General features: G+C 29.9%; 1 protein-coding gene, 1 long non-coding RNA gene and 1 pseudogene across 2 annotated transcripts; all 3 read right to left on the reverse strand.

Annotated features, from left to right (window-relative positions):
* Positions 1-6,502: 6,502 nt before the first annotated feature.
* On the reverse strand, positions 6,503-7,024 carry LOC104882641 (uncharacterized). Its single transcript, XR_788354.3, has 3 exons — positions 6,937-7,024; positions 6,778-6,853; positions 6,503-6,686 (listed from the first exon to the last, which is right to left on the reverse strand). It is a non-coding gene; the product is annotated as an uncharacterized LOC104882641 (long non-coding RNA).
* Positions 7,025-7,118: 94 nt separating this feature from the next.
* LOC132254761 (uncharacterized) lies at positions 7,119-8,741 on the reverse strand. Its single transcript, XM_059741208.1, has 2 exons — positions 8,549-8,741; positions 7,119-7,888 (listed from the first exon to the last, which is right to left on the reverse strand). The coding sequence occupies exons 1-2, from the start codon at positions 8,739-8,741 to the stop codon at positions 7,119-7,121; spliced, it is 963 nt and encodes a 320-aa protein (XP_059597191.1).
* Positions 8,742-13,224: 4,483 nt separating this feature from the next.
* LOC100267117 (pentatricopeptide repeat-containing protein At1g80550, mitochondrial-like) overlaps positions 13,225-27,467 on the reverse strand; it is an 86,241-nt pseudogene continuing 71,998 nt past the window's right edge.

A 27,467-nucleotide genomic window follows, 5' to 3' on the forward strand; every position in this document is an offset into this window, starting at 1 on the left:
AGTTAAAATAAAATCTACAAGGGTTTCATCTTGCAAAAATAGGGAAAGCAACTAGTATTTGAGAAGCCTCAAGGGAGGTTGGTTTATAATATTTACTGGATTTTTTTTAATTTCCAAATTTTTGACATTGAAACTCAAGAGCAACATCTTAATTTCTTGCGTATCTCTTTGCGGAACTTGCATAGGCCAAACCATGCCTCACCATGCTCTCCTTTTATTATTAATTTGTAGATTATTTGTGAGGCAATCATCTGGTTCACCTTAATTTCTGTATTACTAAGGCATGACCAACACTTCACAAAGCTGTCACTTCTTTTTCATCCCAAATTTGTAGTCAACATTCATCTTTTACATCTTTACTGCTATCATTTTATCATGTCTCAAATCAAATTCATAAAACAATAAAAATAACAACATACATTCAATTCTATCATGCAAAGACAGAGGACAAAACAATAACAACATACACACAATGAAATCGGTATTCAAAATTAGTAAAGCAATAACAATTACAAACGACCAAGCAAATAATCTGTTTAGTTGCTAGTAGTGACTCTCATATATACTGTTAAAATTGAAAGAAAATTTCCATTGACTAGTAGTAATATAGATGAACCAATTTCCCAAAAAATTTGATGACAACAGAATTCCTGGAAAGCAAAATAATAAAAAAATAATAATAATAATAATAATCTTTTTTCTCTAAATATGAACATATCTTTAACCAAAAAAAATTTATCCTATATTTCATTCTATCGAAAATGAAGCTAAATATAAGAAACCCCAAAATAAAACACTTGAAACCCTAAGATGTTCGCACCATCCAAATAAACCCAAAAATAAAAACTCACCCAAAAATAAAAACTCACCTGTGATTGATTAATCGAAAAACACGCACAAGAGGAAAAACTTTGGTTCCATTTCAAGAAACCTTAACAAAATTCCAACTTTTATGATGTAAAAACAAGATATGCTTCCCATTTGGTTTACTTCAAGATATTGAGAGGATGGACATCAGCTTCGGCTACTCAGGACTTTAAGAGACAAATAGGTTCGACTAATCGGGATGTTAAAAGAAAAACAGATAAGTCTAAGAATATGGGAAGATGGGTACCAGTTCGGTTTGTTGGACGTGAAGGTTTTGGCTAATTTAGATTTCAAATGCCCTTCTGAAATGGCAAGTTTTTGAGATTGCGACTTAGGGAAAATCTCAGATTTGGTTGCTAACAAAAGTTTCTAAGAAGAAAGTTAGATATCGATCGACTTAAGGTTTTTTTTTGCTACAATGAGAGAGAAAAGGGGACAACCAAAGTCAAGTCGGGTGGTTTTTTCTACAATTATCAATTTTCATACATATATATATATATATATATATATATATATATATATATATATTAATTTAAGTATGACGTGGAGGCTATTTGGCTACTGATGCATAAGACATCGGGGGCAATTTGGGCAGATAAAATTGACTCAACATAAAGTGCACAAATATAATATTATTTTGTCCATTAATGATTACTTTCCATATTTCATAAACTTGGGGTCTGAATGCCATATTTTTTTATAAATAGGGGCCCTAAAACACAAGTTTCCTTGATAAAATTTGTAAACACATGATGGTTAGTCAAATCACCTGATGGGGAATGAAGATTTCTCAAAACATGGCTTTTTCTTTGTAGCTTCATATCAAGGGAATAAGAATTTGTTGTTGACAAGCTGGGTCTACATTATTTGAACCTATCACTTGTTTTTTTCACCTTTACATGAACGAAATATTAAAATGTGTTAGGTAGCTTAATTATCTTAAACAATGTACTAGATAAATTATAAAAATACAATGTTGTTTTAGCAACCTTTGATAAGAGGCTCTGTGCCTATATATGGTAACTAAAATTATAGATACATTCCCCCATCATACAAAACCTTGATCCCTCAATTATATAATTATTAGAAGTAGAATAATCTATATAAATAAAGATCCATAATTTAAATTTATTGAAAATTTCTATCAAGGATGTTGAATGTAAATGCCAAGAAAAGGTAAGGTGAAAATTAATTTTTTCTTTCAAGTCTCTATAGAATTTGAAGACTTTTGAAGCAAGATTCATAATGGATAACCCCAATATTTGTGATGAATTTTGGATATTGGTCCACACTTTGAATATGTGAAACTTCTCAAAAGTTAATTTATGGAAATTTAGATAACTTAATAAAAAAAATATGTTTTTTTAAGTGTTTTTGGAAAAGAATGCAAAATTGTGAGGTAGGGTGTAAATGACTTAAAGATAGAGATTCTGTAAGGCATTAAGATTGCACACTTGTTTAGTGTGCAATCCTAATCTTGCACATCGCTTAAGTGCGTAAACCCAACAATGCGAATCAAGTTGAGAGGAACTGAATAAGAAGCGCACCTAACCAAATAAGTCAATGAAGCATGCAACTTCAATGCACAATTTTCTTAAGTCTTTAGTGCGCAACTGCTCAAGGCATCACTAAGAAAATTGGAGAGGCTCCCCTTAACATGTTTTAACTTTCAAAATGTTTATGTCAAGTTCTACTCATGGAACTAGTATGACCATAGTTTACATAAACACACCTTCTTAGATCATTCAAGGGAACACTTTGTCTCAATTTTATGAGATACCATTATTATTCTATTGAGAAAACCTATTACTACTAGTTTCTATCAATAGTGACCCAATTCATAAGAATATATATGATTAACTTACAATCTCGCTTATAGGTCAAAGTTACTGCTAACTTTAGCGCAAGTTCAATATTCTCTCAAAGTTGATCCCAGTTGGTTGTAAGAAATTTAAGGTTATAGTTCGTTCTAAAGTTCAAGGGGAAAAATTAAGAAGAAAAATTAGAAAATTAGAAATAAATATTATATGAAATTGGCTTTCATATGTATGTCCTCAAAAAATTTAAGGAAAAAAAAAATTAAATTCTTTAATAATTTATATTCCTTAAATTTTCATCGCTCATTTTTAGGAAAATGGGAACAAAAATATTTTAATAATTTCTCTTTTCCTTTCTTTATGCTATGTTTTGTTTAAAAATTTTTGAAGAAAAATGTGAGGAAAAAATAAAGAGAAAGAGAAAAAAAGTAATAAAAATAATAATAAATTTAAAAATTTTATACTACTCCAAACCCATTTCCCATATTTTAAATCATTTGAGAAAAATTCTTTAAGATCCTTGAGTGATAGATAAAATCTTTTTAATACATTGATTAATAATGATTTTATATCCTGTAATATATAAATCCACTCATTTTCTCATTTTTGTAAAAATAAAATTGAATAAAAAATTTGTTAACATCAACAATAAAATAATAAATTTTAAAAATTAAGAATACAATTAAACCCAAAATACTTAAAAATTAAATATAATTAAAACCAAAAAAACCTAGAAATTAATAAAATAAAATAAAATATTGACTCCCGTTATATTTTCAACTCTTTATCGAATTTATATTTTCAATTAGTGTGATTTAGCGAAGTGAAAGTTAATATTTTAATTTTATATTTTTAGCTTTAAAGTTTTGGGAAAATTGTGTTTTGAGGTGAGATGAGCCTCAAAATTGACCAAAGATCCATATATCATGCACATTTAAGCCCAAGACCCAAATAAAGTGTAAAAATTAAGTTGAAAGATGTTATCTTTCATTAATCCCTAAAATACCCTTAACCTCTACATAGGCATATAGTGAGTGTGAATTTCAATTTTTTTTTTCTCTTTTCTATTCCCTATTAAGTATTACTCATTTCTAACTTTTTTTTTCCAATCTATATTTCTATTTTATGTCAAATAAAAAGCAATAATGTTTTTTTTTTCATTTTTAAAGATATTGAATCTTTTTACTCTTATTATAAGCAAAAATAAAATTTTTGGGATTTTTCATCCAAATGTTTTTTATCTCTTTGTATTTATCTTTTAGTTTAATTTTCATTTTTTTCATTTTAAATTTATATTACCCTTTCATTTATATTTTTCTCTTATTTTTAATTATTTTTTTTATATTTTCCATATTAACCATATTTTAAAGAATTTAAAAATTCACTCATATTATATATATCCTTTTAGATTTTAAATTTTTAATGTTCTTATTTTAAAATTTTAAAAAAGATAAATTTATTGAAAAATAACTAAAATATGAAGTTCTAATATTATATTCATAATTTTTATTATCTAGATAAACTAAAAGTATTTTGACTCACAACAAGAAAATTGTCCATACAATTTTTTTAGTGAAACATTCGAAATTAAATTTCAAATAAAATATGTTATATAAAATTTTATCTAAAAATTATTGAAAATGGTATTTAATTTTTTTTATTGACTTTCAAACGTATTTAATTTTTTTCTTGAAAGGTAATAGAACATGTTTGCAAAAAAATTAGTTTTTCATTTTCTAAATAAATGAGTATAAATATATTAAAAGAATTAAAGATAATCTTAGTAAAAAATTTGATAAATATGATTATAATTTTAAATATAGATTTATTTGAATAAATTTCACAAAAAAAAAAATAGTGAAAAGAAATAACATTGCTAAAACTACAAATGCAATTACAAAATTTTGATGATGAAATTTAAAAATAAAATTCAAAACAATTCTTGAGTGAGAGAATTTGAGTGGGGAAAAATCTTTGAGTGGAAAAAAATGGGAAAGTTTTTCAAAATCACTTGAAATCCTTAACAAAAAGTAGTTTTGTACACCCTTGTACAATTAATAAATTTGTCTTGTATAGCTAGTGTAATACCTTTATACAATAACTCAAATTCCATATATCGTCTCATGAATATCTGACAATAGGTCGATTAACCATGTTTGCATTGGTTTGGTTTTAAAAAAGAAGAAAAATTGTTGTATAATTTTGTTCTATTATCATTATAAGTGAGGTACCTATTCAAATGACCATATACAAGTTAGATAAAGTGCATGAGATGAATGTATGCTTAACCAATGTGTGTAAGGAATATCATCTATCCTTAGTTAAGGGAAATAAACAAACAAGTTTTCCAGAATAACTTAAAATCCTTCACAAATGATAGTCTTGTACACCCAAGGATTGAAATATCGGTAAATACGGATATATCAATACTTGGATTTTACGGATATATAGAAAATATCGGAGAAATATCGGTGGATATTTTTCATCAAATATCGGTGTGACAAAAATTATCCAAAATTGATGGGAATGCTTAGAAAAATCCAAAGAATGATAAAATAAGCAAGAATATACATGTTAAAGTTATTTTATAAGTGTAATTGACATAAATATGGTCAAAGAAAAAAATATTGGTAAATAGTTTACGATACTTGGATTTTAAGAATAGAAAATATGAAATTTGGAATTGTACACTTAGAAAGTTGGAATTGAGTTAAGAAATATTTGATTTTATTAAATGAAAACAATTTACACATAAACATAATACATATGACATTGCAATGGTCCTTAATACCAAAATGAAGATCAGTGTGGTTCCATCATATTGTTATTGTTAGATGAAGGGCCCATCTTGTTGAAGACAATATTCATACCAGGACATGGAGTTTCGATAGTATTGATTGTATGTACGAACATGCCATGCATAAATTTCTTGAGCCCTACCAACAACTTGTCCATGGATAGGAAATTCAAGGTTTTCCTATGTGCTCGTTTGAAATCCTTGTTGTTGCAGTTGATGTGGAAGGTAGTATGGCATTTGTGTGGAAGAAGGATAGTTATACCTTTCATACTCTTCATCAGTGGAACTTGAAAGATTTTGAGGAGGCTGACCATAAATCATTGCATAAGGGGCATAAATGTTGGCTTCATTTGATGAATCACTGAATTGAGTCTCTACACTCATCGACTCAAAATTGGCCGACAATGAGTCCTCGTTGTATGGCATCATCCTTCGTTGTCTTCCTCTATATGGCTTTCCAATGGCTCCAACACCTGGACTGGCTCTTCTAGAGCCGTGGTCTTCATCTTGAGTACAATGTGTGAAATCATCTTCACAAGTAAATGCCAATGGTTGTCCACTTTGTTATTGTTGTCTAACATCCCCTTCATCATTTCCAGGGTCGCTACCATCATTGGTCCCCTCTCCTCTTGAACCATCATAACCGGAAGCGGAAGTACCAGTAGCACTAGGTCTACTACTATGTTCAACACTCGTGGAGTCAAAAGAAGGTCGAGAAGTGACTGCCGGCTGAGAAATTCCTTGTCGAAATGAATCTCTCGTGTCTTGGCTGAAACTATCAGTATGAACTTCTTCGAATAACACTCGATCAACATCAACACCTGCTTCTCGGACATGTGCGGCAATTCGTGGGTTGGGATTTCCATCTTTATCATCTAAATGAAGAGGTCTAACCCATTGAAACAATTGGTTATCTTCTTCTTCACCAACCTCAGTTGCAATGTCAAGTAAATTGAGGTAATCTTTCTTTGCAACTTTGTCATGTTCTGCTTCCATGTCACGTATCTTTGGTTTCATGTTATAATAACAGAAAACTAATTGTTGGAGCATCGGGTAAGCAAGCCGATTTCTTTGTTTTGTATGAATTAAGGCAAACATGCTCCAATTTCTCTCACAAGCTGAAGATGATGCAGTTTGTGATAAAACCTTGATGGCCAACCTTCTTAATGTAGGAGTGTGATTTCCATACATGAACCACCATTCAGCTACAACCAAATAAATGATATCAATACTTATATTGGAAATTTACAATAATATGCTAATGAAATGAATTATTAATTCATAAATAATACTCACCGGGAACCATTTCTGACCTCGAAGCAATCGCTGCTCGATCACCGAATCCTCTTTTTGCATCTCGGAATAGTATAATCTACATATTAAATAATTGAAAGTGAAAAAGTTGAGTAAATGAAATTCAATTATTTAATTTATATTATAACTCTAATAATTTACCTCATTTCCAAATTGACTAAGACCTTCTAATGTAGGATCTAATTTCGCAAAGACTTCATGAACAACTTGAAGTAGATCAGGATCAGTACCAACTCCACATTTATATTGAAATCCTAGATTAAGAAAGAATGCTACAATAGTAAAGTAGAAATGTAAAATTAGAATGTTATGAAAGAAACATATTAAATACCAATAAATTTCAAAGATAAATAATACTTACTTGTTGCATGAAGAGGATGTTTAAGAGTTCTATCCCAACGATCTACAATTATTTCTAACACCCATTCTTTAGCATTAAGTCGAATGAGGTTCTCTTTCATAACTCGAATCAATTTGTACACAAATGGCATTATAGGAACAACTTCTGAATTGACAATGCAAAGAACCGTGTATAGCGCCTCATATATTGACACTAGCTTTCCCACTCTTTCCCAGTACGCATGGTCAAACATAAGTGATTCAACTTCTTTGCCGATTAATGTGCGACTTAAGTTGTGTTGTGCCCATTCATCACTGATAAACACTTTCTTCAAGTTTGCTTTCTTTTTCAAAAGACTGTCGAGGGCTATATAATTGGTTGCAAATCTTGTTGCTCCAGGACGAACTATGTCTCCACCACACACCTTCCGCATCTGTGCAAGCAACCAACCATGGTTATAAATGAAGTTGGTTATCTTTCGAGCCTTTGTAATCACATCTGCAACACTCGTCCTTTTATCGATGTCTTCGAACATTAAGTCGATGCAATGTGCTGCACATGAAGTCCAATAAAGATTGTATTTCTTCATTAACAACTTTCCTGCCTTCACGAATGCCGACCCATTATCTGTAACTATTTGGACCACATTTTGTTTGCCAACTTCCTTGATCACATCCTTCAACAAACCATATATGTATTTGTTATCCTTTATATTATTTGATGCATCAACAGATTTGAGGAAGATTGTGCTACCTTTTGAATATACCATGAAATTAATTATGCTTAATTTCGTGGGCCCAGTCCATTCGTCAGACATAATCATGCATCCATAAGTCTTCCACTTTTCGCTTTGAATATTGACATAAGCTTCCATGTCTTTGTACTCCATATCCAAATATTGTGTTTGATTTCATAAGGAGACGGTGGTTCTATACCCATACCTACCATGCATATATAATTAAAGCATATAAGAACATTTGTGGCAATCATACTATATAAATAGTAATGATATTGTTAAAATGAATACTACTTTTAAAATTATAGTAATTAACTGCTTGTTGTGCACCAACAATCATGTTCTTGAAGTGGTGAGAGTCTGCTTTACTGGGCGGAACAATCTCATATATGAAGAACTTACTGATCAAACGTCCCATGGTTTCCTTGATGGCACCACCTTTGAAAAGATTTTTCATAGTTTTCTGTCTTGCTGCTGAAGATTTTTACAATGAGGGTGCATCAAGCAGTGATGGATCTGAATATCGGACACTTTGAGATTTTTGCATTTGCCTTGTTGTTGGATTGGTTGGATGTGAAGACTCGCCTATTATAATTATTAAAATTAAACATATATGCTAATTTAATATTATTGATAAAGTTGATAAGAAACAGTAATAATTCAAATTAATATTATACCTGTTTTTATTTTGCCTTTTATAAAATGTTCTTCTTGTTGTCGATTCCATTCAGCAGCTTTTGATGCTCGAACCGCCTCTCTATAAGCATGTCGCTCATCAGGGTGCATGTCAACCGGATACATATACACATCATCACCACCAAGGTTCTCCTCATCGTCCTCATCAGTTACATGTCTATGTCTTCTTCCCATTGTGTCTCGCAGTTATGATCGAATCTCTTCTATATCTGCAGCTTTCTTCACTTTTGCCTTATTTTTTTTGCTCTAGAAGTCGTCTTATTTCTTGTTTCACTTCTGGAGGCCGTCAGGACACTTTTTTGTATTTGAATTAGGGTCTGTATGTGATAAGTGAAATTTAAAACGAGTCATCCCACCACTCTTTATTGCCAACCCACAGTAATTGCATATTGTTCCATTTTTGTTTCCTTCCATAGCTGTACAATATTTCCAACAAGGATCTCGACCCATGATACCACTTTCACTAGCCATTTTCTAAAATTGAATTATGAAACTAATATCAAATTTAAAATTATTAAAGATAAAACATGTAAGAAATTTAATATTCATGAAATTGATAAGAACTAATAAAAATTGAAATTAAAATTGAATTATGCATATATGAAATAGATAAACATTACAATAAAATTTCAATATGAATTAAATTTAAATTAAATTAAATTTGCATATTCATGAAATTGATAAGAATTAAATTAAATTAAATTAAATTTGCATATTCATGAAATTGATAAGAATTAAATTAAATTAAATTTGCATATTCATGAAATTGATAAGAATTAAATTAAATTAAATTTGCATATTCATGAAATTGATAAGAATTAAATTAAATTAAATTAAATTTGCATATTCATGAAATTGATAAGAATCATTACTAATTAAAATTAAAATTAAAATTGAATTATGCATATATGAAATAGATAAACATTACAATAAAATTTTGATAAAAATAAATTAAATTAAATTAAATTAAATTTGCATATTCATGAAATTGATAAGAATCATTACTAATAAAAATAAAAATTGAATTATGCATATATGAAATAGATAAACATTACAATTACATTTCCATATGAATTAGATAATATCAATTAAACTATATATAACAAATAAAATTGAATTATGCATAATAAAATAAATTTTATGAAAGGTAAGACATACCTTAATTAGCCTTGACTTGGAGTTAATCTCCTTCACCACCAAATTTTCAAAATAAAAAAATTTTGCTAGATCATATAAGAATTTTGATGTATGAAATGGAATGGAATGTGGGTATTTATAGGAATTTTTTTGGTCAAACTAGCCGTTGGATGGTCAAATAGCCGTTATAAATTAATTTTAATCGTTGGATCAAAATTTGGTTCAAATTTCACCATTAGATCTTCATATAACCGTTGGAAACACTCCATAGCCCTTGGATAAAGTGAAGATTGATTTTCCATCATTGGATCACAAATTTGACCATTGGAGGCCTTTACAAATACACGGGTGAAATCTGGGCCATCAGATCCTCAAAAATTCAAATTTGGCTGTCAGATCAAAATCCTTGAAGCTGCAAAAAAATCGGCGATTAATCGCGATTTTCTTGGCAAAAAATCGTCGATTTTTTGAAAAAATCAACGATATATCGGTAAAATCGCCGATTTTTTGGGCTCCTCCTCCGGCTTCTCTGCGTGTGCCTCCACTCGCAATTTTTTGCCCAATTTATCGGTGCTTCACCGATATTTCGCCGATATATCGACGATTTTGCCGATTTTTTCGTCGATCGATAATCGGTGACGATTATCGTTTCGGTGCCACCTGATATCCGATATTTCTCCAAAATATCGGCAATATATCCCGATTTTTCAATCCCTGTGTACACCTTTGTATAGTTAGTATATTTTTTATGTACACTTAGTATAAATACCTTATAGAGTGACCTAAATTCCATAAATCCCTTACTCAATGTGTAACTATAGGTAGGTTAACCATGTTTTCATTGGTTTGGTTCAAAAAATAGTGGAAGATGGAAAAACAAAATTTGCTCTCAAACATCATTAGTGGGATAAGTATTTGAATTGTCATGTGCGAGTTAAATAAAATACATAAGATGAGTGTGTGATAGAGTGTGTACCTTGAGAGTGTGTAATCTTTAGACGACAAGACAAAAAAAAAAAAGAGTTGTCCAAAATTTATTGAAATCTTTCACAAATGATAGCCTTGTATACCATTTGTATAGTTAGAACATTTGTCTTGTACAGTTAGAACATTTGCCTTGTCCAATTGAACATTTACCTTGTATATTAGTATAACACCCTTGTACAATGGTACAAATGTCATCCATATACATACATTATATGCCCACATATGATGTGTGAACCATATTTTCAATGGTTTGATTTAGAAAATGATATAAAATGTAAAAACAATTTTTTTCCCCAAACATCATTATTAGGGTAATTATTTGAATTGTCATATGTGAGTTAAATAAAGTACATGAAATGCAAGAATTTGTAGTAGGAGAACATATAATCCTTAGATGACAAGGAAAAAAAACTTGTTTAAAATGTATAGTCTTATACACCCCTTGTACAATTAGTGTAATAGTCTTATATAATGGTATAAATTTCATATATATGCATAAATTATGTCCACATAAGTGTATAAACTATGTTCCCAATAGTTTGACATTTAAAATAATTAAAACAAATAAAATGTTATTTTATTTTATTTTATTTTCAATGCAAAATGTAATAAAAATAAGACAAAGAAACTTATTAAAAACTATTATTTAAGCCAAATTTATTTATTTATTTCCTTTTATTTTTGGAAATAAAGAAAAAAGAATAAAAAATTTATTTAACCATAAGAAATATAAATATAAGATCAGTTAGAAAATACCAAATTATTTATTTATTTCATTTTATTTTTGAAATTAAAGAAAAAAATAATAAAAAATTTATTTAATAAAAAATATTAATATAAGATATGTTAAAAATAGAAATAACCCCAAATTTATTTACTTATTTCATTTTATTTATTTAAATTATAAAGTAATTTATTTTAATAGATAAAAAATGTGCACAATTGATCTTTTACTTTGTTGATTATGGATATATTAAAATTTTCTATTAGACAAAAAATAAATAAAAAATAAAAATTAAAAAGAGTAATAAATATATATAATTTAGTTATTTAATTATTTTTCATGTAAAAGATAGTCAAACAAAAAATACATAATTGACTAATTCCTTTGTTTAATTGTAAACATACTATATTTTTATTTTATTTTATTATTAAAATAACTAATGGAAAAAAATAAAAATGGATAATCAATGAATGAAATTTAATTATTTTTATTATTTTCATATAAAAAATAGTACTAAACAAGGTTTTCAATTTTTATTTTTAAAAATAGTTTTCATTTTTTAATTAAATGTTTTTTTTTTCAAAAAGAAAATATAAAAAATATAAATCATATTACCATTTTTTTTAGAAAGTATTTTTTAAAATAGTTTTTGAACGTAATTTTTCTTTATTTATAATTTAAAATAGAAAATAATGTTGATTTTCAATTATTTATATAAAAAAAAGTTTTAAAAAACAATAAAGAATCCAAATGGTTAAAATAGAATTATTATGGTTGCATGAATATTGGTGCAATAAAGACCAAAAAAATTTATGTGAAAGGTCAATGAGTATTTTGGTCCATCACTATTTTATATCCTTAAAATCAATTAAAGGTAATATATGGAAATTTGAAGGGTATATTGGTTTTTTAATATTTTATATCATTTCCATCAATTATGTAAGTTATATGGACTAAAGCTTAACTTTTGAGTCTAGTTAGACCCAAAACACAATTGTCTTTAAAAAGATTTTTTATTTTTAATTGTATTTTTAATTTTTTAATTTTTTAATTTTATTGATTTCAAATTCAATTTTTATGAAAAAAAAAGAAATTGTTAATTGATATTATTGACTTGACAAGTAAAAAGTCATTTTATGAAATGATTATTTGGTTTGTGAAAAAGTGCACATATTTTAAAATATTTTTACAAGGATGAATATAAAATTAATTTATAAAAGTTAAGACTTTTTTTTTATATTTTTTCAAATTAATGAGTGAGTAAGCCTGACTTTTCCTTATTTTTAAATTAATTAATCTTTACATTTATATGAAAGACTTCAAAATAAGTAAAATAAATTTTAAAATATAAAAATAATTTATTAACATTAACTTTATTATTATTATTATTATTTTCGTATTTTGTCTTTTTATTTTCTTTTCTTAATATTATAAAAGTTTGTCTGTGTAACAATTTGAGATTCTGAAACTTAAAGGCAAAGGTAATTACCAGTATTATGTAATAATAAATAAGTCTTAATATGGATTTTTTTATCTTTTAGTAATATTTTTCATGAATTTTTTAATAAAAATTTCAAATACTAATATTTTGGAAAAAAAATATTTTCATTATTTTTGCACTCATAATCTCTGCAATCGCACCTCCTTTCCAGCTCAAGTGAGTTCAAGCCTTCAGTGTAAAACTCCCCCTTCCAGGATGACATCATTTACTAATCAAGATCATCAAACTTCTGCGCGTGGCATGAACCATGCCCACCACCTGTTTGATCGAATTCCCCACCCAGTCATAACCCTAAAAAATTGCAGAGATTTTCAAAGGGCAACTGATTTCAATAGAAAAATGTGAGACATAGAATAAACGAAGAAATTAGAGTATGTCAGACCTAATTCCCACGTTCATAATCATTCACGAAATAGATAGACCACTACTTACAAAGATCACAACTTACAAGGATATCAGCAAACAGTTCGTGGTCAAATAACTTTTGCTGCACAGCAGGCTACTGTTGTGAACTTCTCCCAGTTGATGAACAATACCAATACCAGGAGTCAGGACTCAAGTTCTGAAATGAAACAAATAGAAAGGAATCAATTTCCCAAAATGAGATGTAAGCGAACATTAATAACAAACACAAGCTGTTTCTGGTACAAGAGCTTGAGCATTCTCATTATTCTACAAATCTATGAATTTGTTGCCTTATTCTCGTCAAGGTTACCAGAATTGCATGCCTGATGTGTTACCAGAAACTCAAGTCCTGAAAATAGCCATCAACAAATAATGAACAGAGAGAAATAGAAATATCTTTGCTGAAACCTAACCTTTTCTGAGCCATTTGTAAGCACTACGGGAGCAATCATGCAGAAGTCTTTATTCCTCCTTGCAGACAAGGAAAACAGGCTGGAAAAATTCCAATTCTTATAAGTGGGGAATAGATGCCAGTTCAGCAAAATCTCGCCATTCATTGTAAAAAATCATTGGATGATCTAACCAGTAACCACCCCTTTCCCTTGGCTTGGCCAAAGTCCTTCAGAGTACATCTTCATTTTGCTATCCACAAACTTCTACTTTTTTACCCAGCAATAAATCTGGCAAGGGGGTTAAATCTCCTAAATTCCAACATAAGCATTAATTATGCAAGTATCAATCTCTTCCCGTAGGCCTATGAACTACAAACACTCATCAAGAGATCATTCAGTATGCGGCTTAGTCCCCAGATCTACCCTTGCCCTTTTGCTAACATCTCCTCCTCATATTCCGAGCCACATCCAGCATATCTTTCTGCACCCTTGTTCTTCCATCTTCTAAACTATAAAAACAGGTCGAAGTAGAAGAATGCCCCACCTCCCAAACTTCTTCATAAGCATCACGTAAGTGTCCATCCTACCTAGGCCCCCCACACTATTGATCATCCTATCAAACATCCGAAAAATCTGTTTAGGCTTCTCAAGACACCCGAAGAAGCAATGATAAGTCATCACATTCGGGGCACAATCCTTCTCACGCATTTGATCGAGCACCCCATAGGCTTCTCTAATTCTCCCATGTTCGCACAAAAGCTTGATAATTGTATCGTATGTCACAACATTGGGCTCACAACCCAACTCTTTCATCTCGCGATACACCCGAATTGAAAAATCGACACCCTCTGAAAGACCAATGGCACGAATGACCGCGTTATATGCCACAACATCCAACCTAATTCCCTACGTCTTCATCTCCTTATACAACTTCACAGCCCTCCATGGCCTCCCACCCTTGCATTGTATATCCATATATATCGAATAAGAACATAGACTTTTACACCCGCTTCTCCAATCCATCTCTTCCCAAAACTCCCGACACTTCTTCCACTACCCCATTTTGAACCACCCACGAAGAATCATGTCATAAATTTTCACATCATCGTTAAAAACCAAGTCTTTGCTCTCTCTTATGAACAATTCTTCAGCTTCTATCACATGCTTATACTCACAAAGCGCGTCAATCAAATTCGAATACCGAGTTTCATCCTTGAAATTAAACTCCTCAGTTCTATCATAAGCATTCATCGCTTCTTCAACTAAATGCGCCGATGCATAGTGCTTGAACACGATGCAAAAAGTGGCATGGTTGGGGTACGCAACTGGGTCTTGCTTTCATGCGTTGGATCAAAACCCATACGAGATAGAATTCGAAAAACTTGCTCAGAATGTCAATCATGCGGTTGTATGAGGTATCAGTGGGGTGATTGAAGCCGCTTTGGGTTTGAACCCAATTGAAGAACTCGAGTGCGCGTTTCCAATCATTAGCGTAGCAGGAGAGGGTTTGGCGCAATGGGGAGATTATAGGGCTTGATTGAGGCTCCGGATCAATGGGTTTGAAGGATTTTGTGGAAAAGGATTGAGTGACTGAATAAAGAAGGGCTTGAAAGCATCGAACGAGTTGCGTTGTCGAGGAGAAATCAAAGATAATGACTTTGCAGTGTGATTCTCTTCATGTATAGTGTCTTCGACACAGCTGAGCAGCAAAGAGCTCCGGATTTTTAATAAATGTACACTAATTTCTATTTAGGAAAAATGGAAGTAGATGAAAACAATGAATATTTCCATAATTTAGGACCATAGATATTTTATTAGGTTATGATGTTTTACCCAAATCCCATGGAATTTAAAATACCCAAACAACTCCTTAATTCATGATAAACTCCGAAGAAAAAAAAAATCAAAATACTTATATCTTGTTATGTTGACTCGATTTTATGATATTGATAATATTGTATCATATTTAAATTTATATGATATTGAGCTTTGGTCCTCTCCCAAAGTCCATTTTGGATTTTTTTTCCTTTCTTAATTTTCTTAAATAGGTTTTGTTTTGGAGTGGATTTAATATTTCCCCATTGTGTTTATATATGAAAAATTAAATAAAAAATAATTTAATTTAAATTATTTTCCCTTTATTCGAAATAAAATATAAGGTTACTTCTCATAAAAACAAATAAAATAATTATTGATGATTTTTATGAAAAAGAAAATTGATTATTTTAGGAAGAAACTCATGTTCCATAATGTATTTTATCATTAAAAATATTTTTTCAATCTTAAGTTTTCAATTTGACTTAGTATAAGTTATTAAAGGTTATTTATGCAACACTTTTTATGTTTGATCAGTGGTTGATTGAATGGATTGACCGATTGACCAATAGCTCCACTAACTTACTAGGAGGATTTTTTCTTAAGTGACTAGCAGCAATGATTTAGGGTTAGCTTCAACTAATCAAAGTTTTTGGCTCTAATGGTTACCTATTGCACCTTTTAAATCTCCAATGGCTCCAATACTTCATTTATTATAGAGGGAAGTTATTCTAAATCTTTATTCATTCATTTATTAAGCCTTTATAAAACTGTTTTGAATGCAAACTAATCTTAAACTTGCATATTTTTCTAGTACACCATATCAATCCTTGTTTATCTTGTAATCTTGAGCTTTATCTTATAAACTAGAACTTATTTTGAAAAATCCAGTTATTGCAATCTTAAAAGAGTTTGTATCAAATGCGAGGTATTACTTGACAGGTTGTCTCCACCATGTGACTTTACTTAAGGGATTATTCAAGAATGAAACATTCCGTGAGTGTATTATTGAAGATCTTTTGGAATTGAGAATCAAAATGAACGAGTTTAAGGTTTTGATTGAAATTCTTGAAAGACGGTAAAACCTCAAACTTGAGATTGAAGTGAAAGAAAAGCGGACAAAGGTTTGACTATACATCATTTTTGCATCTCTCTATCCTTATTTATTTATTTATTAATAACTTACAATTATTGTATTTGTATTATTATTTGTGGGCATTTGTGTATAATCTTTATTGAAATTTCAAAAAGAAACCAACACATAATCCATTCACACACACCTCCCACTAGGTGTTTACGAGATACTGAATCATGTATAATTGGTTCAATCTTATCTAAACCATGATGTTAGCATTTTACATCATTAATATTGAATTTATATATAACTTTCAATTAAAAATATAATGCAAGACATAAAAAAATAACAAAATTGATTACATAATAATTGAATATCATTTTTATAGGTGAAAACACTTGTCTAATTATTTTCTAACTTTCAAAATATCAATAAAAATAACTAAATATATCTATAAAAGATAAGTTTTTTTCATAATTTTGGTAACATCTCCTTTATTTGTTAATTTTTTCCCCAAAATTTTATTGAAACTTCCAATTTTCATATATGAAATAGATACAAAATGATATTATTTATGACCAAAATTGTTAACATAAGGTTCTCCTAATCAAGTTTGATAATTACAAAAAAAAGTTAAATTTACCACATTTTAATTCAAGTGAAATTTTCAGGGTTAAATGAAAATCTTTAAAGAAAACTCAAACAACCATGGAAGAAAGTCAATGATAGTTGCGTTTGTTTTAGGATTGGAAGCATTCAATTCATTTCTTATTTGCTCATTATGAGGGAAAAGACTTCAAGTTGTTTGTACATTTGAAGAGATTGCGAAGGTCTATTGGAACCTAGTAATCCAAGTGTAAGAAAGTTGAAGATTTTGGCTATCAAAGTCTTAGTGATAGTGGAACTTTCACTCAATTAGAAACTTAAGGACAGTGGATGTAGAGGGATGAATTGTCAAACCACTATAAAAAGGGTCCGCACATTTCTTCTCACTATTGTTTGTCCTTTTGCTTTAATATAATATTTTTGCAAAGTTTTTATCACCCAATTTATCCCCTTCTTGGGTGATTTTCTTAAATTAATTAGCCATTTTTCACACAAAAAAAAGAAAAAGAAATTGAAGGTAGAAATAAATAAATAATTAAGTGGACCAATTCTAAATAATACTATTTTAATCTATTTTTCAGTCTAAGCATCAAGTTGATCAATTTAGAGTTAGATTAAGCTTTAATGGGGCAAAATTTGATGGAATCGAAAATGTTGACTTCTTATGATAGTTCAATTGACCAATCTAATTCAATTTTTAAAATATTGATTGGGATGACAAGTGTCACAAAACTCTTGTTATTATTGAAGGCATTTCAAATATTTTAGTGAATATTATAAGGCGCCATACTGATGCTCGATTTGTAGCTATTGTTATATGCAAGCTCTGCCAAAGGTAAATAGTTTGCTCAATTCCTTCCAAAGTCCAAGACATAGGCCCTCAACATGTCTTTTGGAATTTGGATCACTTTCTTTAATTGGACATTTGTTTGGGGATGAAATGCAATGCTAAAATTCAACTAGGTGCCCATGGCCCTTTGTAAACTTTGCCAAAGTTAAGAAGTAAACTTAGGATGAAGTCTCACAATTTCTTATATATACAACTTAGCTAAAGAGTTCATGGAGTTAGTAGTCTTCAAGGCTAGAAAATGATTTGACTTAGTAAGGTGGTCTACAACAACCCACACTCCATTTTTCTTACTTTCAGTTCTTGGCAATCCTATCACAAAGTCTATAGTGATGTGATCTCACTTCCACTTAGGTATAGGTAATGGTTACAACAACCCTATAGGTTTCTGACCCTCAACTTTCACTTGTTGACAAATTTGACAAATGCCTACATATTTAGTAATGTCTCTCTTCATTCCATTCCACAAAACTTGTCTCTTTAGGTCTCCGTACATTTTGGTACTCTTATGGTAAATTGTATACTTTGTTCTATGAGCATATACTAGAAGTTCATTTCTCACTTCTAAATCCCTTGGAACACACAATCTTCCTTTAAATCTTACACTCCCATTTGCATGCACAAACCAATTTTGTCTATTTGACCTTCTACCAACTGGGCTTTAACCTTCTCTAAAATCTCATTATGTACGTGACCTTCCACTACTCTTTGGATAATCTTTGGTCTAGCTAACATACTAGACAAGCATGGACCTTGTCCTTCCCAACCAAGACACAACTCAAAATCCTTAATTACTACAAACATCTCAAACTCCTTTAACCATAAGTTAGATAAATGTCCATAGTTCTTTCTACTCAAGGCATCTGTTATGACATTTGTCTTTCCAAGATGGTAATGAAGAGCAAAATCATAGTCTTCCAATGTCTTCAAAATCATAGTCTTCCAATGTCTTCAAAATCATAATCTTCCAATGCCTTCACCCATCTCTACTGCTTGGAATTCAAATCATTTTAAGTGAAAATTTATCTCAAACTCTTTTGATTAGGGTACACCTTAAATTTCTCTCCATACAAGTAGTGTCTCCAAGTCTTAAGTGCAAAAACCATTACTGCAAGCTCTAAATCATGTGCTCGATAGTTTCTTTCATGGGAATTTAATTGCCTTGAGGTATAAGTTATTAATTTGCCTTGTTGCATTAGCATACAACCTAAGCTAGCGTAGAAGCATCACAATAAATCATAAATAACTCTCCACTAATGGGGGTAGTTAACATTGGAGTAGTGGTCAATTTTTGCTTCAAATTTTGAAAATCATTTTCACATTCCTTATTCCATTTGAATTTTATCCTTTTTCTAGAAAATTGATTCATTGGTGTTGCAATCCTAGGGAAGTTCTCCACAAACCTCTTGTAATATCCAACCAGACCTAAGAAACTCCTAACTTAAAATAGATTAGTAGGCCTATTCCAATCCCGCACAACCTCCAGCTTGGAATAGTCTACCACTATCCCCACTTCAAAAACTACATAACCTAGAAAATTCACTTCAGTAAGACAAAACTTGCTTTTTTCTAACTTCCTATACAACTAGTGTCCTCTCAAGGTTTTAAGAGTGGTCACCAAATGTTGCTTATGCTCCTCCAAACTCCTCGAGTAAATTAAGATGTCATCCACAAAGACAATCACAAATTGATCCAAGTAAGTAGAAAATACTCTATTAATTATCCATAAAAGAAACGAGCACATTCGTTAATCCGAAAGACATGACTAGGAATTCATAATGCTCATATCTTGTTCTAATTTTTTTTTAGAGACATTTTCCTCTCTAACCCCCAATTGATGATATACCCAGTTCTCAAATCAATCTTACTAAAGTACTTTGATCTCTTCAACTAATCAAACAAATCATCTATTTTTGGAAGAAAACACTTATTCTTCACAGTAACTCTATTCAACTTCCTATAGTCAATATATAACCTCAAGGTGTCATCTTTCTTTTGGATAAACAACACTAGGGCTCCCCATGGTGATGTACTTGACCGAGTGAAACCTTTATTAAAAAATTTCTCCAATTGAGTTTTAAATTCCTTCAACTTAAAAGAGGCTATCTTATAGGGTGCCATTGAAATAGGATTTGTTCCTGAATATATCTTAATAAAAAAATCGACTCTTTTTACAGTGGTAAACTCAATATTTTGTCTGGAAATACATCTTGAAATTTCCTCACCACTAGAATCTTTATAATGTCCTTAAGAGCCTTTTCCTTACTATATGGACAAGATATAAAATTTATTGATCCCTTCCTCAACACATACTGATAGCATCGATCAGACAATATAAATAGCGAACTAACACACTTTCCCCTAGCAAAACAAATCTCAAATCCATCTGAAAAACAAAATATTATGCTATGATAATGACAATTAATAAGTGTTCTACATCTTGTTAATCAATCCATACCTAAGATAACATAACAAAACAAATCTCAAATCCATCTGACAAATAAAATATTATTCTATGGCGATGACAATCAATAAATGCTTTATATCTTGTCAACCAATACATACCTAAAATAATATCATATCCAATCATATTCAAAGCCCTTAAATCGACCTAAAGTGCTTTATTCACCAAGGTAATAACACACCCTTTGCATGTTCTATCAACTCTAGAATTCATACCTATAAGGGACTTAATATACAACAAGTTTTCTACTCTATATTTTCAACCCCAATACATAAGCATAAGATGTAAAGATAAAAGAATGTGTTGCACTAGTTTCAAACAAAACACACACCCAAGTACTACAAATCAAAATGATACCTTTCACCAAAATGAGATTATCCTCTTGTTCTACTGGGGTTAGTACAAAAACTCTAGTTGTTGCCTGTCTTACTTTGCCTCTAACACTTGACCCCAGAGATGATCTAATTTGGCTACTAGTAGTAGTTTGTTAGGATAGAGCCCTTAAAAGTATGACATGATATAATAAACTCTTGGATATTATTATTTATTTAATAAAGTTCTAGTACACTTTTATTTTTATCTATCTTATTTCCATGCATTATACCTTGTAAGCATTTTAGCTTGCATCTTTTGCATTGTACATGATTTGGGTGTATTAGGAGCTGCATGGAAAATCCAAATCACAGGTGTCTTGCAAATAGATGACTTGTTCACAGTTGATTCATGTATCTAGTCAACCCATTAGAGGCTGTAGTGCACCATCTCCTAATTGAAGGGATGTCTATTCTTAGTTATTAGGATGAGTTTCCTATGGTGAGTGCACTAGTGTGTATGGTTACACATTGGATACGACTTACAGCGAGTCATGATTTAAGGATACCAAGTAGTCATGACTTCAAAATTGATTTATTGTGTTGTCTCTCAACCTAGAGAGAATATTGAACTTGTGTTAAAGTTAGCAATAAATTTGACTTATGAGTGAGATCATAAGCTGATCATATATTATTTATAGATTGGGTCACTATTAATGGAATCTGGTAATAATAGGTATTCTTAATAGAGGCATCATGATATCTCTTGGGATTGAGACAATGTATCTCATTGGGTGATTCTAAAAAGGTGTGATCATGGAAACTATGACCATAACATAGGCTCTTTGAGAGCTAAGACTTGTCAATTTAACACATGATAGGAGGATCTGTAACTCAAAGATAGTAAAAGTAGTCTTAAAATATTGATAGCTTTCGCCTTATTAGACTATGGATACCAGTTCATAGGGAGACTAAATGCAATGGATAGCAGATCACGGACCCAAACACTTGGTGTCTCGTTGTTATTTACATAGGATATTGGAGTTTAGTTGATTCTTTGTAGTGAGATGTTGAATCAATTTCAAAATTGGATTATGAGGGAGCAATATTCCTATGGGTCCCATTGGTCTCCGATTTGAGCTCATATACCTTGTTGACACGAGTTATGAGAGTTGGATTGACTCTAGGTTCACTTTTGTACATAAGGGCTTTTGGTAATAACGCAAGGTTGCACAGGGATAAGTGAACAAGGTCTCTGGATTAGGCTAATTGATTAATTATCATGCCTTATTTGGTTAACTAATAAATTAAGACCCAATTTGAATTAGATTAAGTGACCCAAACCCTTAGTGAGTTCAAGTCACTTAAGCCTAATAGGGAATCCTACAAATACCCCATTGGGATTAGGGTTTTCATAACTTTTTCAAGAGAGCCATCTTCCATTTCTAAAGAGATAGAGTCATAGCCTCCATTGTCCTTTCCATCCCCACCAGAAGTGTGTCAAGATCAAGTTTCGAGTCATCGGGCATAAGACTTTGGATTTACGAGACTTCTACGATTTTGTTCTTCATTTTTACCATGTAGATTTGATTTGAGAAGATCTAAATATGAGGTATGACTTTCATTAGCACTTTATGAATCCTTTCAAAGTTTAAAAATGCTATTTTTCCGCTATGCATAGGATTTAGAAAAGCTTAGGATGATTATGCATGTTCTTAACCTGATTCGTCCTTGGGAAATGGAAAGATCCGGGATTTTCCCATCATAGTTATCCTAGTTCCTTGCATTGTTGGGGGTGATTAGGGTACGTGATAGTAAGGCAACTAAACATGGGGAGGCATAAAATGGTAAAACTAGTCGTTGTTAAGGGCCTTCTTATGATTGAAACTAGGTTTGAGATGCACCCCTCCATGGGCAATCTTTCCATAAATGGTCTTCTACTCTACAACCATAACATGCTCTACTAGTTTTCCTCTGAACACTTTATTCACTTCCAACATGAAATGATGAAAACCCATCATACTAGTGGCCTCCTTGCCTCTGCTGCTAATTCTAGGACCTCATTTAGGAACTTTCTCCTCCATTTTGCTTTCTCTTCCTATCTCCCATTTGCTCCTTAATTTTATTGTATCATCTATATCTTGTTCGACTGGCAAGGCTTTTTTAACTAGTTCATAGTTGTCCTTTATAGCTAATGGAACTACCTTACTTCTAATAGCAAACCTTAATCCTTGTTGGAACCTTATTGCCTTCTCTTTTTCCTCATCGATCATGCCCAAAGAAAATTCGAACAATAAAAAAATGAGACTCATACTCTAACATTGTCATAGTCCTTTGGATGAGATGCTCAAACTTCATCTTTTTGGTATGCTTAGGTACTTCCCTAAAATATTTATCTAAAAAGATCCTCTCAAATTGTTCCCAAGTCATCACATTTATGTTATAAACTCTTTTCATTGTCTTCTACCAAAAAATTGCTTTATTTACTAACATATATGTTGCTAAGTTGACCTTTCTCTCTTTTGGAATATCCAATCCCTTCGATATTCTTTTTGTGTGCCTCAACCAATTTTTTGTCACCTCCGTATTTGGTTCCCAACAATGATGGGGGTTGCATCACCATAAATCTCTTCATAGCCTCCATTTGACTCATAACTGCTCTAATTAGGTGAGCTCTTATGAGAATAATTAGAATCCTCCAGATCTTGGTACCCCTTGATCTCCTTGAACCCTAACTTCTTAGTAGTTGTGTAGTTTCTTATAGTTCCCTTCTTACTTCCCTTAAGTCTCCTCTAACTAAGTGAATTTCCTTATCCCTTTCAATTCTCTCTCTTTTTTACCTTCCCACATTTTAGATTCTAAACAAAACCTAATTCAATCACACTTCAAGGTGAGTAAAATAGATTCACATAAAATAATCTAACAATTTTAATATCTATGAAAATTTTCATATAACCATAAGACATACATTCCATCACAATAATTATGATATCGCATCTTAATACTTCCAACAAACACTATTACAACCAAGTTATTAAAACACAAGTTATGAACAATTAGATAAATAAACAAACATATACACAACTAATCAGATAATTAAATACATCAATAAAAGCATAAACAAAACAACACACAAAACACCATCCCTAAGGTATTGTCACAACCTTGGCTCTGATAACATGTTACTTCTAATCCAAGCTGGTAGTAAACTTGAACACTAATTTTTTATTTTATTTTTGAAATAAATCATAGTTTAAATTTAAATAAATTTCTCTAAACTAAGAATTCATTTCACTGACTTACAAATGTCATTAAAGTCCAATTTGAGAAAAAAAATCAACAAAGTCTCTACCCAAAGTCTAGAACAAAAGTTCCTACAATTAGTTCACAACCATCCAAAGTAAAATCAAATTACATAAATTAAAATTAACTAACCAACTACTATAAGTTAAAAAAATATTAAACAAATCAAATACTAGAATTTCTTGGTAGCTCTTGAGCTTTCTGGGGCATTTTGAAACTCTCCCTGGTCCACCTATGGGTCCTTAAGCATGACATCTATATCTAAAAAGTTTTAAAAAAGAAGTGAGCATTTTCATGTTGCTTAGTAGGGTGCCTTAATAGGTTATATAGGTAAACACTAAGATTCAAGAACATTAAAATAAACACATATACATTAAAATAACATTCAAATATTAAATAAACTTTCAACCTTAAACCAAACATTTTATTTTATCTAACTTTACAACTTACACACATCTTAATAATCAAATAAAAATGCAAATGGAAATATGACATACAACCATACAATGCACTATTGTTCTTGGGCTTTCACGGAAGGATGCACATCCACATCCAAATACACTCCCCATTCGGAGTCTTTCTAAGGTAATTTTTTTGTGTCTTTCACAATAGGGAATTTGATCTCTTCTTAATTTGCCTCTCTCAGGCCTTTACTTTTCATTTTTTTTTCCTATTTCATACAACCTTTTATCTTTATTTTTTTTTTCTCATGCAACCATGATTCAAATGTAGTACAATTAACCCATATATTAGCAGTCATTAATTTCCAAGATATACTTTCATTTTCCAAACATAACCCAATCATTCCAATAATATACAACAATAATTTTTCCCTAATTTATCACCAACAATTCATAAATAATCCATAAATCATTAAAAATAACCCTAATAATAATCATATATATCCAAATGATATGAATAAAACACAAAGATAAATATATTTATCTCCCAACAACATGATCCATAATCTTTTTTTCTTCACAAAAAAATATTAAATAAAAATTTTAAGGTCAAACCATCCTACCACAAATCGAGAAATCCAATTGCTAAAATTGAAATCGAACTTCATAGGATGTTCATAAGGACGGATAGAATATTCTCCCAACATCTCATGTAAAATGAAGCATGTTTGGCTTACAAAATCAGCTCCTAAAGACTGGTGATGTCTTGCACTTTCAAAGAATGCCCATTTTCTGTAACTCTTGTTTCTCCTCATTTTTTACTTTTTTTTTTAAACCCTACCCTCTAGTGGCTTTCACGGTACTTGAAGCTCCCTTTTGTTTTTTTGTTTTGTTTTTTGTTTTTATTACTTTATTTTATTTTTATTTCTTTTTAGGTTCCAACCATTTTTAATTTTTTTTCTTTCTTCAATTATTTTATTTTCCTTTTATTTTATTTCATTTTCTTTATTCATTTATTTAATTCATTTTTTTTTGCAAAGCCTAAAAAATATTTCCATTTTTCAAAATTTGATTTTTGTTTTTATCAAAAACATATTTGTATTTCTAACTATTGTGATTTTTTTTCCTTAGCATTTTTTTTAATAAAAATTAATTTCTATGAATTCAAAATTCTACTCATATTTTTACCATTACAATTAATTCTTTTAAAACCAAAATTAGTAATTCAAATAATGGGTAAGACTCTCTATCTTCTTAAGAATTTTTCTATATTAAAGCTAATATGACACAAATTTAATGCACTTATTTGACCATTAGAGTTCTTTAAATTTTATCAATTCAAATTCTACACATATTCTTAATTTTTGCCTTTTTTTTTTACTTTTCAACCATCGCTTCACTAGGAAATTTTCAAACTCCCAATTTCCACGTGGCCTAAAATACATAGTTATTACACCAAAAGTATGAAGTTGCCACTAAATGATAAAATTTAATGACAATTATTTACCTTTGTTTATGTGAGTTTTTAGCCACAATAATATATTGTCACTAAAGTGATATTGACAGTTTATGTTATGACTAAAAGAAATGTTTTGGTGACAATTATTTATCACGATATATATATATATATATATATATATATATATATATATATATATATATATATATATATATACTTTTTACTGCAAATTTTCATATATTTATACTTTTTGCTGCAATTTTTCATTGTTGTGATGTATTTTTAGCCACAATTATATATCATTATTAAATATGTCCTTTTGTTATTAAAATATGTTATCATCAATAATTCATATTTAGTTTCATTTATACTATGTTACTAGTTAAATCTAGCCAAAACTATGTGTCATTATTAAACTTTTGTGCATCACTTTTATTGACTACATATACTTATGAAAGAGCATATTAGTGACAATTCAACATTGACCCTAACATTATAAAATAAATAATTTTAATTTTGTTGAATTTTCTTTTGCATTTTAGCCTTATGCTTTTCAAGAATTTGCTTATTTGTAAATGGTAATATAAAATTTTCACTACTAACAACGAATTGATGTAGAAGTTTTCATATTCAACTCATATAATTCATCTAAGTATATTGTTCCAAAAAAAAAAAAAAAAAACACCAAATGTTAGAGTTGATTACTATAAAAAATCTAAAAAAAAATAATATATATTATTACTAAAATATTTGTACCCTCCCACAACCTTAATTCATTCTACTTGTAATTATTATTATTAAGAAAATATAAAATAATATTTCTTCTTAAATAGGTCTTTAAGAATCTTGTCATAGATGAACGAGAATATCAAATTTTTGCCACCAACAACAATTAAAAAATATACATTTTCACAGTCAACTCATGTAATCTACTTAAATAGTATATATAAACATCACTATATTGGATGTTTGATGGGGATTATAAATGAAAAATAACATAAAATACAAAGTCATGATTGGGGAACTTGTCACTTGCATAGTATCACAAATCTCTAACCTACAAGAAAAAAAATAAAAATAATTAAATTAGTATTACCAAAAAATACCACTTATAATATTTATTCATGATTATATAAAATTAATATGTTTGAAGTGAAAGATTAATTTTAATGTACAATAATATCAAAATTTAAGAAAAAATGTTATTAAGATTACTTTATATTAATTCATCTATTTAAAAAAGTTAAAAACAAAAAACTCAGAACAATCAAATTTAAAAAAACAAATAGTGTTATTTAAAAAAAATAAAAATATTAAAAGAAATTTTTTTTCTTCATAAGAAAAATTAAAGTAAATTAATTGAAATACCTTATTATTCTTTCAAAGTAATGTTTCAAAGAAAACCTATATGGTGCTCCAATTGTGAGGTAGGAGATGCGAGGGAAATGAAAAAAAAATGAAAAAAATTAAACA

Source organism: Vitis vinifera, chromosome 2 (genome assembly GCF_030704535.1).
Source record: "Vitis vinifera cultivar Pinot Noir 40024 chromosome 2, ASM3070453v1".
Taxonomy (NCBI): domain Eukaryota; kingdom Viridiplantae; phylum Streptophyta; class Magnoliopsida; order Vitales; family Vitaceae; genus Vitis; species Vitis vinifera.